Raw genomic sequence first — 17282 nt, forward strand, 5'->3', positions numbered from 1 at the left:
GGAGGAAGTTCGTGACATTCTTTTTTTCAAGGTGTCTTTCATATGATTGTCAGAAGACTTGCAGAAAGCTTTCTACCTTTCTAGGTTTTAATGTTTACTACCTTGGTGCTGGTAGTCACTGATTTTGGGATAGTCATTCACATTTAGACAGCATTTGTTGGCACAGACTGTTGTATGCTAGTAGAATTGCAATTGCATGCAGTTGTAGCTTTAGATTGTAAGAATGACTCTTCCCTTAACTGAGAAGTCTTTCACATCTAACAAAACACCACATGGAAAGTTTAGTTTAAGCTTCTCCATTGATCATTTTCATTTCTCTGCCTCCTTCTAAGCAGAAGGTTTGCCCTTCCCAAGGTTTTTGCATGAGAAGAATGCAAGAGTTTTGATCTGGCATTTTATATCTGTATTACACAGATGAAAGATATTACTAGTTCTGAGTGGTATTTTGTTGTGTGTAAAAGAACAAGTACAAGTAGAGGCTTGTTTTCTTGGCCTCAGTGCTTGCTCTAGTAATATACACATGTACAGTTGTATTTCAGGTACACAGTATGCAATTAGATGAAGTAAAAATGTAGTTGAATGCTTTCCTTCATCTAACATTTTTGTTCTAAAAAGTAGTATGCATACTATTTTTGTGTTCGTATTCATATTCATATTCATGATGATTTCTCCCGAAGTTGCTCATATATGTCATCTGTTGCTTAGCTAAGTTAAACTTGCCTGATGTCAGTCTACAGTTGTGTCTACATGCTACTTTGCAACCTGGAAAACAGTAGTAGAAGTGTGGTGAGAAAGGAAGGAAACAAAATATTTGACAATCTCAGAAGAGCTGAGGGTCTGGATAAGAAGATGTTGTTGATTCCATAGCCACTTTCAGTGACAGCCTTTGAGGCATGAACAAGTGTAACAACCAACAGCTTTCAAAAAGTCTTAAGAAAGATTTTACTTTCATTTGAGAGTTTTAACTCAGGAGCTAGATAGCTAAGATTGAAACCCAGCTCACAAATTCAGCATTTAATTTTATGCAGTGCTCTAACATATACATATATATATATAGAGAGAGAGAGAGACTAGTAGTGTTACTTTTTTCATACAAACTAGGTGGATGGGATGTCAGTTTCCCACTGACATCAGTATTCTGGTGCAAATGATTCTATGATCTGTGCTTCCAGGTGTGCCGGGGCCTTGCCAAGCAGACTGAACTGAATGACTTCTTGCTTGATGTATCGAAGTAAGTGTGATTTGCATCTCATGGGTTTATTTTGATGACATTTTCTACCTTGGCTCTTCCAATCTACCTGTGTTTGAAAAACTTAAGCACAGGGACAAGAATAAATGATATGGGTTGCAGTGGTGTATACCTTTCAAACTTCTTTTTTGGTGATGGTACAGAAGAAAATGTGACATTCAATTATGCCTTAGAGATTTTGTTTATTCTTGTGGTCTTTTGCTTGGTTTTTTTTGCCTTTTCTCACCTCTTCTGTCAGAGTTAAATGTGTCTTTTGAAAAGTGACAAATAGGCTTGGCATCTCTTTTCATGGTAATGTTAGAAGGCTTGAAATGACTTTATGAAAAGTTAGCTAGCATACTTCAGCTTTCCCTCTCCCCCTCCCTGGTAAAATTTTTTGGACATGTGTGTATACACACACATGTATGCATGAATAGAGGGACTTCAGGGTTAAATACTTGAGGAATCAGGGCTGCCATGTGATTGTTCTTCCCCTGCATTGTCTGAAACCTCTGTTTTCATTTTTAAGGACTGTGACTGCATGTAATATGTTGCTTTTAATTCCTTGTGACAATAAGGGCAAGATTAAATTGAAAACACAGTAAGAGTGTGAAAGCTTGGGCTTACATTTGCAAAGTCAGTTTAGTGTCTTAGGTGATCTGCTGTTCCTTCATTCCTTTTTGTTTGTCACTGCTATTAGGATCTTTAAATAGAAAAAATAGCTAATAAATTAAAAGACAAACAAGAGTTGTACTTTTAGTAAGTCACAATCTGGGGTGCTTAAGTGTTTCATGAAATTAGTTGGTAGAAGAATTTCTAAGTGCATCGCAGAGTACTGATGATATTGTGGAAAAATGAGATGTCTTGAATTTTTTCTACAAACACTTCTGTGGGTCTTGATGAACAATTCTCAAACTGATGAGATTAGAGGATGTCCAAGATTCCTATGCCATTGCTCAGGAATTTAGGCAGCCAAACTGACCCAGCTGGAATGGAGAGTGATACACCACAGGGAGGAGCCTCCCCTTGCAAGGAGGGCAAGCTGGTTGTATCCAGATGTTTTTCCTATTTTTTTCCTCAGGAAGACCTTCTTTTTTTTTTTTTTTTTTTAATTTCAGCTTAATTCAGAGTGTGTTTCCTAAAGGGCACACTTACTGAGTCTTGCACCATGATGTTCCTTTCCAGAGTGCTTTTATGTTGCTAATATCCATACTGAGCTAATGTACCAGAAATCTCTGGATTAATCTACCCAGGTTTATGGGCTAGTAATTTATTCTTGGACTGGCATAGTACTGAGATTGTTTTAAAGAACTTTTTGTTTTAAATTTTTCAGACAAAAATTAAAATAAATATTGCAAATATTTATTATGCCTTTCTATAAGAAAATACTTCTCATGCAGAAGTATTCATCCATTGCTAGAAATTTTTAGTTTTAACAAAAAAAACCACCCTGTCTTGAAACACAAAATTGGGATGTCTTTTAATAATAACTTTATGATCTTCATGTAGGTAAAGACGTACTAGCAGGAAAATAATTAGATTCCTCTTAGAAGCGGTCTGAACCTTTTCTTACATGGGAAGAGGGTCTCCTATTCAGTGAGGAAATTGTTGGAGTGCAATGTCACTGGGACATGTTCTGTAATATTTTAGAAAGGGCAGAGTATGCAGTGCTCCACCTCTTCATGTCCCTGACAATGTAAAACTAGTGTATTATGTATTTCCTTTCCACCAGACCCAAACAGAACTGAACTGTATATATATTCAAGGCCATGGGACAATGCCTTTCTCTCTGCTGGGAACATTGTAATCTGAGGCTTATTAAGGCTTGGCATGTGGAAGATTTAGACTTCTTTTACTAATAAGTTTGACCTTTATCTTTCAATGTTCTTGACTGTCCTTGAACAGTTACCACTTTGCTGTGAAACCAAGTTTCCTTCTTATTAAGTTAAAGATCATCCTCTTTCTTCAGCTTTAACAAGCTGCACCTGGGTGGATATAGAAGACTTACTAAGAGTTTTTTAAATTGTTGCCTTTTAAATAGTGTTAAATAGTGTTAAAAACTGGATAATATGAGGTGGATTTAGCTACACTACATAGTTTTATTCAGTTCTCAGTACATAATATGGGTAAACCTAATGAGATATTTTAATGGATTTTTTAAAATCTATTCTACTCTAATATCCATACTGAGCTAATGTACCAGAAATCTCTGGATTAATCTACCCAGGTTTATGGGCTAGTAATTTATTCTGGACTGGCATAGTACTGAGATTGTTTTAAAGAACTTTTTGTTTTAAATTTTTCAGACAAAAATTAAAATAAATATTGCAAATATTTATTATGCCTTTCTATAAGAAAATACTTCTCATGCAGAAGTATTCATCCATTGCTAGAAATTTTTAGTTTTAACAAAAAAAACCACCCTGTCTTGAAACACAAAATTGGGATGTCTTTTAATAATAACTTTATGATCTTCATGTAGGTAAAGACGTACTAGCAGGAAAATAATTAGATTCCTCTTAGAAGCGGTCTGAACCTTTTCTTACATGGGAAGAGGGTCTCCTATTCAGTGAGGAAATTGTTGGAGTGCAATGTCACTGGGACATGTTCTGTAATATTTTAGAAAGGGCAGAGTATGCAGTGCTCCACCTCTTCATGTCCCTGACAATGTAAAACTAGTGTATTATGTATTTCCTTTCCACCAGACCCAAACAGAACTGAACTGTATATATATTCAAGGCCATGGGACAATGCCTTTCTCTCTGCTGGGAACATTGTAATCTGAGGCTTATTAAGGCTTGGCATGTGGAAGATTTAGACTTCTTTTACTAATAAGTTTGACCTTTATCTTTCAATGTTCTTGACTGTCCTTGAACAGTTACCACTTTGCTGTGAAACCAAGTTTCCTTCTTATTAAGTTAAAAGATCATCCTCTTTCTTCAGCTTTAACAAGCTGCACCTGGGTGGATATAGAAGACTTACTAAGAGTTTTTTAAATTGTTACCTTTTAAATAGTGTTAAATAGTGTTAAAAGCTGGATAATATGAGGTGGATTTAGCTACACTACATAGTTTTATTCAGTTCTCAGTACATAATATGGGTAAACCTAATGAGATATTTTAATGGATTTTTTAAAATCTATTCTACTGCCTTTTTTTTTTTTTTTTTTTTCTTTTTCTATTTGCTTTTAAAATTTTCAGTGTGTCAGACATGCCAGAGCACTGTGATAAATTCTTGGTGTTCCTCAGCAGGGACCTATTCAGTTCGTGGTAGGCAATGTTTGTTAGTCTTTTCCTTTTCTTGCAGAGAAAATTCAGTGTGTAATAAAGAATATTCTACAATTCTGTCACTGTAGAATAACTGTGGAAGGAAACAGAGTTAGGACCATTTCTTAATTCCTTTCTGCTGTAGTGAGCCAGTCAGTAATTTTCAAGGTGCAGTGCTTTGTCCTCACTTATTCTGGTTCCACTATTAACCCAGAGTGAAACAAGAGCCCGTGACACCCATTTGAGAAGTGTTTGACTAAATGTGAATGTTTACTGACTTCTCTTTCTCTGCAGAACGTATTTTGATAACATAGTTGCAATAGATTCTCTACTTGAACATATAATGGTAAGTTGTCTTTTTTCATTTGTAAGTTTATTAAAGTCCTTCATTTTCCTTTCCTTGAAGACATTACGTCATTGGAATATATGAGCTGTTTGTAATGAACATATAATACAAACAGTATTAATGTGTCTATGTGGAAAAGGTGGCAAAGGTCAGCTTCAGTTCACAGCTTTCAAAAGTAATGAAACATGACTGTCTCTGAACTAGATAGTGTTTCAGAGAAGATTTGAACATTGTAATGGAAAGAATTCTGGTTTTCTTTTTGTTTCAGCTTGTTGTATTGATTGCTTCTTCCTAAATTCAATTTGCTACATACTGCAAAACACTGCTGAAGAAGTTACTGTCTGTAGCAAGGCCTAGAGGTCAAACATTACTCCTAGAGTATTTGTTCCAGTTGCTGAATGAGATGTGTAAGACGTCGCATCCCTTTGCTTTACAAAACTACACCCATAAGCTAGAGTGACAGTCAGTCAATGTTTTATAGAAACCACTAAACAAGTGCTTCGTTATTTCCATTGTAGTAACTAATTAGTAAGTTAAAGTATAGTTCAGTAGCAGATTATAATCAGTTTTGAATTCAGAATTGTTTCCTGAATAGTGTTTAAAAATGCATATGGACTGGTTGTTTGTAGCACATTTTGAGTGTATGATATGTGAATTATGCTTTTTAGCTTTAGCTTTCATTACATTCTTTAGTTCTTTTTTCCTAATGTAAACCTAATCAGGTCTGTGATAACATTGTTTAAAGTTTCATATTCAAAAATTTACTTTCCAGCAGTACTCTGATACTTGCTCCAGTCTTCAAAGTGATATTCTTAGCTAGAATATTCAAAGACAACAAAGTTAGAATGCAAACAACATTAAAGTGGTTTTATTTAGAAACTTGAATTAGTAATGGAAAATATTCTGCAGTGTTTGTCTTATTCTAGTTGGTACACAGTCAAGAAATCTGCACATAGGACACATTTCTGAACACTGACTTTTCCAATTTAAATGAACTGCTTAAAAATAGCTTAACATTTAAAAAAACTGGTATAACATAACATATGGCATTGAGAACAAATATTGATATTCTTCCCTGTTCCTCCCCATGATTAGAGATCTGGTGGAAAACACAATTGGCAGTAAAATATGCTTACTCTTTCATCATCTTTTCCAACACTTGATTGCATCATGATTCTGCATTTTAACCTGTGTGATGTTTCATACTGAGCTTCCTCTTCAGCTTTTGTCTCTTTCTTGAACCAATTAACTGAATTATGTGTTTGTACGTTTATTGCCATTTTATGAGAGTATGATTTTATCATTATGTGGCTTGTTCTGTGTCTCACAGCGAGAAAAGAGTGGAACTCAGTTTCACCTCACCCTTTGGTGATTGCACTTATGGTTTGATTTATTCCTGCAATAATAAAGAAATAAATATAGGGCTTTTTTTCCATTCTTTTTGGTATTATTTTCATTAAAGTCTCCCAGTGAAACAAATGGTATAATGGTGGTTTTGAATATAGATGTAAGGAGGGGAAGCAAAAGTTTACATTACTTTAGAAATTTTCTTACCAATATGTTCAAAGTAGTTACAAGCAGCTTATGCAAAAGATGATCCCTGGCCTCTCTATTGATAGTGCAAAACATATTTTTGTACTGATACTCCCCTTCAATCACTGGCCTGGATTGGAGCTAGGGATTTAGAGAAGTAAGACTCTCTCATCCCATTAACTATTTCTCTCAATTAGTAGTTTTTAAGCAATCATTTTCGAAAAGCATGAGTTGTGATCAAGGTATGTTCTTGAGTCATATGCGTAAAAGCATAAAAGTTTAATTGTATAAAATCAACACTAGGCTGTTGTTTTTATAAAGAAATCTGATGGTTTCTGAATATTGTAAAGAAGCATTTACTGGATCCTTTGTCCTTTTTGTCAGTTTCTATTCACTCACACTCATGGTGTGAGTGGTCGAAATCTTTAGGCTTCTTAATGCTCTGAGGGGGAAAAATTTCACAAATGTTACCTCATGGATTGCAATTTCTCTGACTTTTTCTACTGCTCTGATGGAGTAAATGTAGTAGAAGACAACAGAATCCTTCCAGCCACAAATTCTGTCTGTATGTGAGGGCCCTGCAAGTTGGTCTAGATGGCTTCTGTGCAATTTCCACTGCACAGCTCCCATGACACAGAATTAGTCTCTCAATTAATTTTTGTCATCTCATAGGTGTTTTTTTTTCCTGCCAAGGTCTGTCTGCATTCATGTGAAATTAAATACTTTGTAGTTTTGTTTTTATTTTTGAAAGATAAGAGAAAAGGGGTGGGAGAGATCATTCATATGGAAGTATTGTGAATTCTTAAGACATGCCATCTGCATGCATTGCACATCAAGATGTTGTCAGCCTCTTTCTCTAGCTGAACAACTAGGTGGCTATTATACACAAAGCTGAACAGTATCCACCTCAGATCATGCTCTACCATGCAGCTGCTATATATCCTGATCAGATAGGAAACATGAGAAACCTATCTGAATTGGATAGAGCAGGTTCTTGAACATGCATATGGCGTCTTAAGTTAGCTCGGTGATCATTGTTTGATTTTGGTTTACTTGTTCCTCTTCTTCTCAGAAAGGCCATTGTATGTCAGAGAAATATTTCAGTGAAGAGCTACTGTGTTCCCAGGACAAGATTCTACTCTGACACTCAGTGCTCCTGGCAGTTGTTTTCACAAAGATAAAACTTGTTTCAAAGAATGATAGAGACCATGCAAGTCTATTGCTGTCCTGTGGTACTTCCTTGACTGTGGCTGGTACCTTGTGGGCTTGGTTAGTTCATGTAAAATCACTAAGCCTCAGCTTTTGTACAAGTACTGTCCCTGGTCCACATTAGGAAGGTGCAGGCATTTCCCATGGGAAATCCATACACAGGATAATCTATAATGACACTTCTAATTAAAGAATTCAGAGAGTCACAGAATGTTCTGAGTTTGAAGGGACTCACAAGGATCATTTGTTAATTGTTATTTATTACAGGCACATTTAGATTTTTTAGAAACAAGCACTGCCCTCTCTTTTACGTATCTTTGCTGGAAATTCAATATCAATATATTTGCATTGAAGATGAAGTCAAAAAACCAAAAGTGTTCTATTTAAAATCAAGTCAAGATGAATAGTATAAAAACATAGAAGAATGAAGGTACTATTTTGAAAAGCCTTCTTTGTACTTGAAAAACAATTTAATAGGAAAGCCTATTTTCTTTTAGCAAATAATCAAGTCTCTAAAGATATTCCTACATTTCTCAAAGAGAGGAACACTTTAATTTGAGAAACAATATCAAATAAGGCTTTAATTTGGAATTGTCTCCTCAAAGATTGCTCCTTCAAACAGATTTCTGTAGTGGATAATTTCTCAAAACTTTTATCTTGCAGTGACTTAGTTTTTTATCAGATAAATGACTGAAGATAATCTAACTCATGACCATTAATCCTACTTTTGTTCTTTTTGTCTGTAGATATATGCAAAAAACCTGGTGAATGCAGATAGGTGTGCACTCTTCCAGGTTGACCACAAAAATAAGGAGCTGTATTCAGACCTTTTTGATATTGGAGAAGAAAATGATGGAAAACCTGTCTTCAAGAAGACCAAAGAAATAAGGTAAGAGTAGCTAGCAGAAGAATGCAGCTTCATTGTAACTACAGACATGCAGGCATTTTATTACCCAGTTTCTGTGCCTATCTGCAGGTACTCTGACAATACTTGTCATACTGTGATATCATTCCCACCAGGACCCGCCTCCAGAAGGTAGTACTTCTGGGAATGACATTGCAGTGCCATCGAAACAACGTCTCTGAAGCTATAACGTCACTCCTGGAAATGCCGTCTTCCGGAGGCGGTCCTTTTGGAAATCATGTTGGGAAAAAAACAGAGGTGTTCTGAGGTAGGTAAAGGTGCAGGTAATGGTGCACCTAATCCATAGTCTGCCAGTTTGGGACTTTTTTCCCAAGAGGGTTCCGAAGAGGAATTGAAATTTGTGCGATTCAAGCGCATCCAAAGCAAGGAAATCACAATTTGTACTTCTTTGGACGGACTAGACAAGTGTAGAATGGCATATGGACTGGTCACTGATTTTGAAGATTTCAAGTTCAGTAATTTAGTTTTACTTTTCTTATGTGAATTTAGATTATTTTGAAACTTTTAAAAAATTTTGATACTGAAGTATGCTTGAAGTGGTTAATCTGAAAATGTATATGGCCTGTTAATGACTACACAAGATTTTCTGCCTGAAATCTATGTGTATTTCTGCTTCATGTCACAGTTATATAATTTTTACACTTACATGCTTTTTAAAAGAAAGAAGAAAAACAACATAATAAATATAGCATATTTCACTTTAAAAAAATTATGAGTCCTTAATAGATACAGATCAATATTTTCAAAGGCACACAGATTTCAAATGTACAGCTTCTTAAAAGGAAAGAAGTGTATGACTAGATATTTTGCTGTAAAATTTTGCTAAAATACTCAGCATGGATTTTATCAGAACTTTTTTTAATTTCCTCCTTATACTTTTAAAGTTCTGGACCAGTATGAGATGTGATTCATGCTGTTGCTTAGACTCCTTTAGACAAACTACCTCCCACTTACTAGTGTGTGATTGAGAATGGAAGGAGTCAAAATTGGTGCAATTTGCATACTGACAAACAAGAAGGTGCTGTAAATTAAAGACGGCCTGCTCTAACATACACTTTCATACTTCTTCTTGATAATTGTTTTTATTGTTTATATCTTTCTGTCTTTTCTGTATGTTATTGAAATGTTGATTCTGAGTGCAAGGTGTGAGCCATTTCACAGGTGCTGTATATGAAAGTGGAGTGCAACTTAAATATCTGTAAGAAAGTGACACTGAGTGAGTCATCAGGAAGGTGTCTTAAGTTAGTGTGATGTACTTATCATAAGAAGCAACAGAAAATAACTTAAAGTCAGGTGTGCAGGGTGAAATCCTGGTGGGTTTATCACTAACTTCGATGGGGATCAGGGTACTGTCAGGGTACAGTTACACTTCAAAGTGTTCCACGTACGATTATTCCTTCTACATATTTTTACATATTTTTCTGCATAAGTTCTGTTCTGTTTGTATTTAATAACTGCTTTATGTCAAAGAATTGAAAATTATTTTGTCACAAGATTCAACTCAGGAATATATTTGTTGGGTTTAGTTTCCTTGTGGCGATTAAGGGATGCAGTTAGTATCATGGCATTGTTTGTGTCATGAAACAAGCTAGATATTCCAAAGTCTACATAGCAAATGCATATAATTTTTAGCTTTGAAATTTCCACTGGTCTTTTTCCAAATTTTATTTTACCAAATCCACACACACACCCACACACACCCTACCTGAAGAAACAAGCTCCATGTTACCTGTGTTGTGTCTAGAGAAAAAAATGAATATGTAAAAATGATAATAAAATCAATACCTTATAAAGATAAACAGAAGTCTCAGATTCTGTGCAAATGTTATGCTTATCAGGGATAACCTCCAGGTTACTGAAGATTTTGAATTTTCATCACTAAAATGGTCATATAATAAAATGTTTTGTATTGAACTAGTTTTATATATATATATATATATATGTATAAAATGTTTTCAGAAAGTATCTATTAGTTTGTGCTTTTTTATTTTATTATGTACTACTAGTTGTTGTCTTGTAAGATTTTTCTCCCAAAAGCAACAAAATGGCTCTGGTTGGGAACAAATGCCCATTACTGTGCCTGAGACAGACTCCACTGGAAAAATGTTTTTTTCCGGTAGCTCATATTGTGGCTGATACACATTTTTGTTTTCTCCAGATTTTCTATAGAAAAAGGAATAGCTGGTCAAGTGGCAAGAACAGGAGAAGTCCTTAACATCCCTGATGCCTATGCAGATCCACGCTTTAACAGGTAGGATGTTGTTTGTGGTAGGGGAAGGTAGCTCATCAAACCTTTTAGTTAAATTTACCACTTAAATTTCATATTCATATGGATTCATGGAGCTGTGATCCTCTGATGAGGAGGCAACCTGCTTTAGCAATCAGAGATATTTTTAAGATACAAATAAAAAATATTGTTTTTATCAAATATAAATATAGCGGAGAAAAATTTATTTAGATTGTTGCCAACTTTCATTATTAGTCTCCCTGCAATGTGATTAATTTCAGGTGAGAAAAAGCAGTTGATTAACAAATGGCATTCCTAAAAATAGATGAATATTCTTTACATTTATGAAAAAGCTTACTCTATGTTAAAGGAAATATTTTTTTTTTTTACCTTGAAAATGGAGATTAAAGGATTAAAAAGTTCTTTCTGAGTATGACACAGTAGATGGAAATATTTGAGGGCTTTGGAGGTGAAATTCTTGGATGTACTAATTACAACTACTTTCAAACGATTCAGTGTATTGGTCATCAACATTTCTGAGAATCGAGGAATAGATATTAATTGATAATACTAATCTTTTCTCTTTTTCTTTCTCTTTTATGGCTTTCCAGAGAAGTAGACCTCTACACAGGATACACAACCAGAAATATCCTGTGCATGCCTATTGTAAGCCGAGGAAGTGTAATAGGTGTTGTGCAGATGGTGAACAAAATAAGTGGAAGTGCCTTCTCTAAAACTGATGAGAACAACTTTAAAATGTTTGCAGTCTTTTGTGCTTTAGCCTTACACTGTGCTAATGTAAGTTTTATTTACAGTTTTTTAAACAGTTATAATGGGAATACTTAGGTATTTTGATGTTGCATATTATTAAAATGATTCATAATGTATTTTATTGAATTAAAAAGAAAACAGGAATCATTTAATTCCTTGCTGAATAATTCTATTTTAAGGGATTTGTTTGATCCTTTTTGAAATAAACATACTCTGGAAACATCAATTTTGAGTAGCTAAAGTGAGAGAGCAAGCTCTGAAATGTGAATGGTATCTGCCTTCTATTTTCCTTTAGAAAGTATGATTCTTATTTACTGTTATAAGTTCAGATTACATGTTTTACAAATTTAACTGGGAGATGGAGTTGCTATGCATTCTTTCAATACCGTATGCTTAATACTCAGAGATCAATTTATACCTTTATATTCTATGGTATATACTCATAATTATCCATGCTTCTAGAGAACAGTGGATAGCTTTTTTTGTCCTCAAACCCTTTACCCTCTCAAAAATTGCTATTCCTGTAGGATACATAAACATTTAGTGATCATTACTGTATAAATATAAAAATACGATAAATTCAATAAAAATGCAGTGCAGAAAAACTGTGTATGTTCATGGGAGGTAAGATACAGTGCAATGCCAGTTAAGCCTGGTGATTTAAGTTAAGTAATTTTAGCAACATTGTGTTGTTGATACACTGGGGCAGAAAATTTTATTAGCAGTTACTTAAAGTTGTTTCATACAGGTCAATGCAAGTAGAAAGGCCTGCATATAAATTATACTTGAGGCTTTGCAACCACTCATTTGTGTGTGAGTTCACTCTTTTCAGATGGTGAATGTTACCATTCAGGGCATACTGCTCCAGAGGATTGTTTTAGTAGTAACTTATGTTGTCAGTTGTTTACAAACCATGCCACGTGTGCAATGTCTGAACATCTCAGTAATTAACTGTACTTATTTTTCATATTGAATAGTAACATAGGTATGATAAACATCTCACATACTCTTTACTGTGCACGGGTAGCAGTAATTTGTACCAATTAATAGCTAAATTCATGCAGTGGCAGAAAAAAAGAATTGTACCCTGTTACCAGTTTTCTTTCTGTTGGCATTTATGACTCCTGAACTTTGAGGTTTTTTTCCTGGGAGAGCTCACATGCAGCGGAATATCAGCTGAGCCTTAGATGTTTACCTGAGTCAGCAGATGCAGAATGATGTGATAGAAGGCCTAGTTTTCCAGAAGTCTTGAATTTCATATAATCTGTCACTTTTCTAATGTGTGAAATTGTGTAGCCAAACGCACTAACATTTTTGCAGATGTGTATTTTAATAATCAGTGCTTGAATACAGGAATTTTTTTTTCCTTTATTAAAATTTCACATTCATAAATGGCTTCCCTTTTTCAGATGTACCACAGAATTCGTCATTCAGAGTGTATTTACCGTGTAACAATGGAGAAGCTATCCTACCATAGTGTTTGTACAGCGGAAGAGTGGCAAAACCTCATGCACTGTACACTGCCTCCACATATTTATAAAGAAATTGAGCTGTAAGTATTTTTCTTACATAGTAACAATTGTATCTTTTATCAGGCTGGTAAAAAGACAGGGTTTGTTTCCTATTTGTAGTGGAGTGTTTTGTAGGAAGCGATTTTATTATTGAATTATCAAAATATCATGGGGGTTTATCTCTGGCTTTCTTAGTTATGCTTAATGACCTATGAACGAAATTTATCTTTCAAAGATATAAAATAATACCTTCTCAGAATGGTAACATTTTCCACAGGTATGGATAGGTACAGTAGTTGCTTTAATCATTAGTTGTTACCTAGGATTTGTAGAATTGAGCTTTCATTCTGATAGTCCCAAGTCACCATCATATTAGAGCCAGAGAGGAGGCTGAGCTTGGAACACGAGTACTTAAGACCGAATGCATGATGTCATCCCCTTGGATATGCTTTAGAATAAAACACATGCATCCTAGCTTGTTCCTAGGATGTTCTGGGTTGGGTGTTTTTTGGGTTTAGGTTGGGAGATGGTGTAGGGGATGTTTGGTGTTTTTTTGTGAGTTTTGAGTGTGTATGTGTGTGTACATCTGCTTGTGCTTCTTGAAGGAGGGGAAAATGATAATTCAGGATTATGAATCCCAAGCGCTAGAGTTTAGAGTTGCAGCCTAAATTTAGAGGAGGACTTCCCATCCAGCCTCTTAGTCTTTCTCTGACATAATTCAGTTAATTTCAGCTCTCCAGTATCTGCCATGTGCTGAAGATGTACCTCTATCTGTATTTTATTGTCAGTGCCCACTCAATCGTAACAACGTGAGTCATCATATTTTTTAGTCAGTCTTTCTGGTCTAGGACAGTAAATTCTACTCTAGTGACCAGGTGCCTGAAGTCAGCTACTGAGTCACAAAATATAAATTGTCTTTGTAAACCTAATCTCCAGACTTGTTCACTTGTGTTCAGCACTGAGCACTGTAGCTGAGCGAACAAAGCACGCAAGCCTGTGCTTAACAGGGAATGCTTACAGTTAAAGTTCATTACATGCTGAAGTGATTTACTTTAATTCCAGAGTATTAGCAGCTTGCAGGATTACTTATTTTTTGCAATACAATTTCTTGTGCTTTGTTAGGTGATATTATATAACCCACCTCCTCATAAAAAATGAATTTTACTTGTAAAGATGGCAGGTTTCATTCTAAATTATATTATCATCCCCTAGTTCAAGCAATCTGAATACATTTAAGCATTTCCCAAGCAATTCAGCTACCTTCAGCTGTCTCACACCTGCTGTGCTGTTCATTATGCCACATTACACACAAGTGGTTAGCTGAGTTCCAGGGAGAGGAAAAGGCTTGAAGCACAGAAGGCACAGGGAAAGGGTTAAGAAATCCAAGGACAAACAGTCCTGCTGTCCCAAGTCCCTAATATTAGGCCCAGATATTGATATCAGGAGAAGGGAGAAGTCTTCAACCAATGAAACATAAAAAATGTGTTATTGAATGTTTTAATTTTTAAAGTTTCGTCTTGATTTCTATTAGCCAGTAAAAACTGTTTTTTTCCTCTATCAAAATTAAAGCAAGTCTCACACAATTTGTGACAGAAACTATTGAAAAAGAAGACCAGTAAATATATTATTAGAGACACCTTGTTTACAATTCCTGGGAGAAAAGAATGCTTTAGGAGAGCCTGTAAAACCCTCATCATCCCTGAGATTTTTTGTCTATTACTTAAAAAGTGAATCCTTAAATAAAGAGTTATGTTTCTGTTAACTAAACAAAGCAAATCAGTTGGATGCTATCATAAGGATATTTTCCAACCTAAATGATTAAATGATTCTATGATCCTATGAGCATAGTTCCATTGACCTTAGCAGAAATATATAACTTAATGTTACTGGAAAATACAGCTTGTAAATTCAGTATTCTGTGTGTATTCAGAAACAAGTGAATGTTGCTGCATATGCATTACCAAGTTATTTTCACCTGCTTTTAGTAAGAATGAAAAGGTGTTTGTGTTTACTAAGCTGAAATTTTCTTCTTAGATACCATTTTGATATCAGTCCATATGAGGATGTCTGGCCTGCCATTTTTGTCTACATGGTTCACCAGTCCTGTGGGACAGCCTGGTATGAAGTATATGGTTTATTGCTTTAATTATGTTATTTCTGGAGGGGGGGTTATTATTAATAATTTTTGAGATAATTATTTTCTAATTCAAGGTCTGTTTTCTTTGACATTTATTTACTATGTTTATTCTGTACAGGGATGTAATAAGCAAGCTGGATCTCCTGTCCCAGCTTCTTGGTCTTCAGTTAATAAAATCTGGGAACAGTCAGGTTAAAGAACTCATGATACCATCCAAACAGTCATCCTTCCAAAATATAGAAGCATTATTTGGTTCTGAGATGAGATTACTTTTCAGACAGAAGATGGTGAAGATATTAAAGGCATTCTTGCCAAAAAGGAGAGAAGGATTGTGAACACTGAGTTTTCAAATATATAGTTGCTGAAATTAATAGAGTTTATGGTAAAAGTAAACCAAAGTTAGATCTTATCTTGCTAAATAAATCAGTTATTTGCGTAGTTGTGCTTTAATTATGGAAGTGAATTATTTTCAAATGAAATGCTTCATTTATTGTCCTTTCAGTGTCCATTATCATTACTAAGATCAGTAGTCTCTTGGCTGAGTATGTCTTTATGCTGAAAGAAGGGAGCTACTTAGAATTATGGAAGAAAATCTGTAGGTGGTCAGTTGAAAGGGGAAGTATCTCCTTAAAAAAGGGAACAACATTTGGGAAACATTTGCTGGTGCTTCATTTTTTTTTAACTGACTGAGTGTGTCTTTCTGTCTTCCTCAATGCTGCAAAGTGAGTGACTGTTCTAAATACAGTTCTCTAGTGCTCAGTGTAGTTAGATTGCTTCCATTCCTGACTGAATGGCTGTGGATGCAGGATAGGGGTTCAAACTTTCAGCTAGGTTCTGTTCTCTTCGCTCTCTGACTCCCAGTCTCTTCCTTTCAAAGTGTGACTTCAGTGAGAAAAAATTAATATCTACTTGATGTTTTTCAAATGGGTCTCAGCTTTCACATATAAAGTTAAAGAAACAAAAACGAGGAAAATATTTGAAAAGGAGGCTGTTGGGACTGGACTTGTATTTAATTTCTGAAAGAACAAAACCTCTCAACCCTTTGAAACAACTACAAATATTTTAAGACAAAAATTTGATTTTTAGTATATTAAGGAGTAAGACTGTGTCTTTAAGTATGTACCTATAAAATGTATAATTGTCCTGTCCAGAGAGGATTTCAAACAAAAGTCTATAATACTCATTATATTTTTTTGCTCCTCTGAAGACATAATATTTTACTGCTTCAATCAAGTATACAAAATGCAGCATCACCTCATCACTCTCTACAACTACCTGAAAGGAGGTTGTAGCCACGTGGGGGTCGGTCTCTTCTCCCAAGAGCCAGCAGTAGGACAAGAGGGCATGGTCTCAAGCTCTGCCAGGGGAGGTTTAGGTTGAATATTAGGAAGAAATTTTTTACAGAGAGAGTGATCAAACATTGGAATGGGCTGCCCTGGAGATGGTGGATTCACTGTCTCTGGAGGTTTTTAAGATGACACTGGATGTGGCACTTAGTGCCATGGTCTAGTAACCACGGTGGTGTTGGAGCAAGGGTTGGGATTGATGATCTTGGAGGTCTTTTCCAACCCGGTGGCTTCTGTGATTCTATGAATGACTCTTCATGTCATTTAATGAACCATCCACAAGGAGAGTCAATCCTAGCAAGAAAAGTAAATCAAAGAGCATCTTTTCTCCTCTGTTGGTTGTTTTTCCTGTTCTTATCTCTTGTCTCTGACCAAATTAATTTCTTTCTAGCTTTGAACTTGAAAAGCTGTGCCGATTTACTATGTCTGTAAAGAAGAATTATCGCCGTGTGCCCTACCACAACTGGAAGCATGCAGTTACCGTTGCACACTGCATGTATGCCATACTACAGAACAACCAGGGGCTTTTCACTGATCTAGAGGTAGGTGACAGGATGGTATCAGTTACTACACCTCATCAGAGCTATCAGCTCTCATACAAGTACATTTTCTATGCTAGTGTTTTGTTGTCAGCTTGGGGAGAGTATATGTCAAGGTCCCCATAGAGGAATGGATGTGAGTAGAGAGCCTGAGGAAGGAGAATTAATCAGATTCCTAATTCTAGACATATTTTTCAGGTCTGCTCTTGAAAAAACTGTGGCAGATTTGATGTAGTCCATGTCC

General features: G+C 35.4%; 1 protein-coding gene across 4 annotated transcripts in view; it reads left to right on the forward strand.

Annotated features, from left to right (window-relative positions):
• PDE10A (phosphodiesterase 10A) overlaps positions 1-17282 on the forward strand; it is a 358481-nt gene that overhangs the window by 316400 nt on the left and 24799 nt on the right. For all 4 annotated transcript variants that reach the window (XM_050316279.1, XM_050316278.1, XM_050316277.1 and 1 more), the window contains 8 exons: positions 1173-1231; positions 4789-4840; positions 8329-8471; positions 10666-10758; positions 11346-11532; positions 12915-13057; positions 15051-15134; positions 16891-17041. In XM_050316279.1, coding sequence (XP_050172236.1) covers positions 1173-1231; positions 4789-4840; positions 8329-8471; positions 10666-10758; positions 11346-11532; positions 12915-13057; positions 15051-15134; positions 16891-17041 — 912 coding nt within the window. The remainder of the gene's footprint in view (positions 1-1172; positions 1232-4788; positions 4841-8328; positions 8472-10665; positions 10759-11345; positions 11533-12914; positions 13058-15050; positions 15135-16890; positions 17042-17282) is intronic.

The sequence above is a fragment of the Myiozetetes cayanensis genome, unplaced genomic scaffold (assembly GCF_022539395.1).
Source record: "Myiozetetes cayanensis isolate MyiCay16 unplaced genomic scaffold, myiCay2020 scf2-11, whole genome shotgun sequence".
Taxonomy (NCBI): Eukaryota; Metazoa; Chordata; class Aves; order Passeriformes; family Tyrannidae; genus Myiozetetes; species Myiozetetes cayanensis.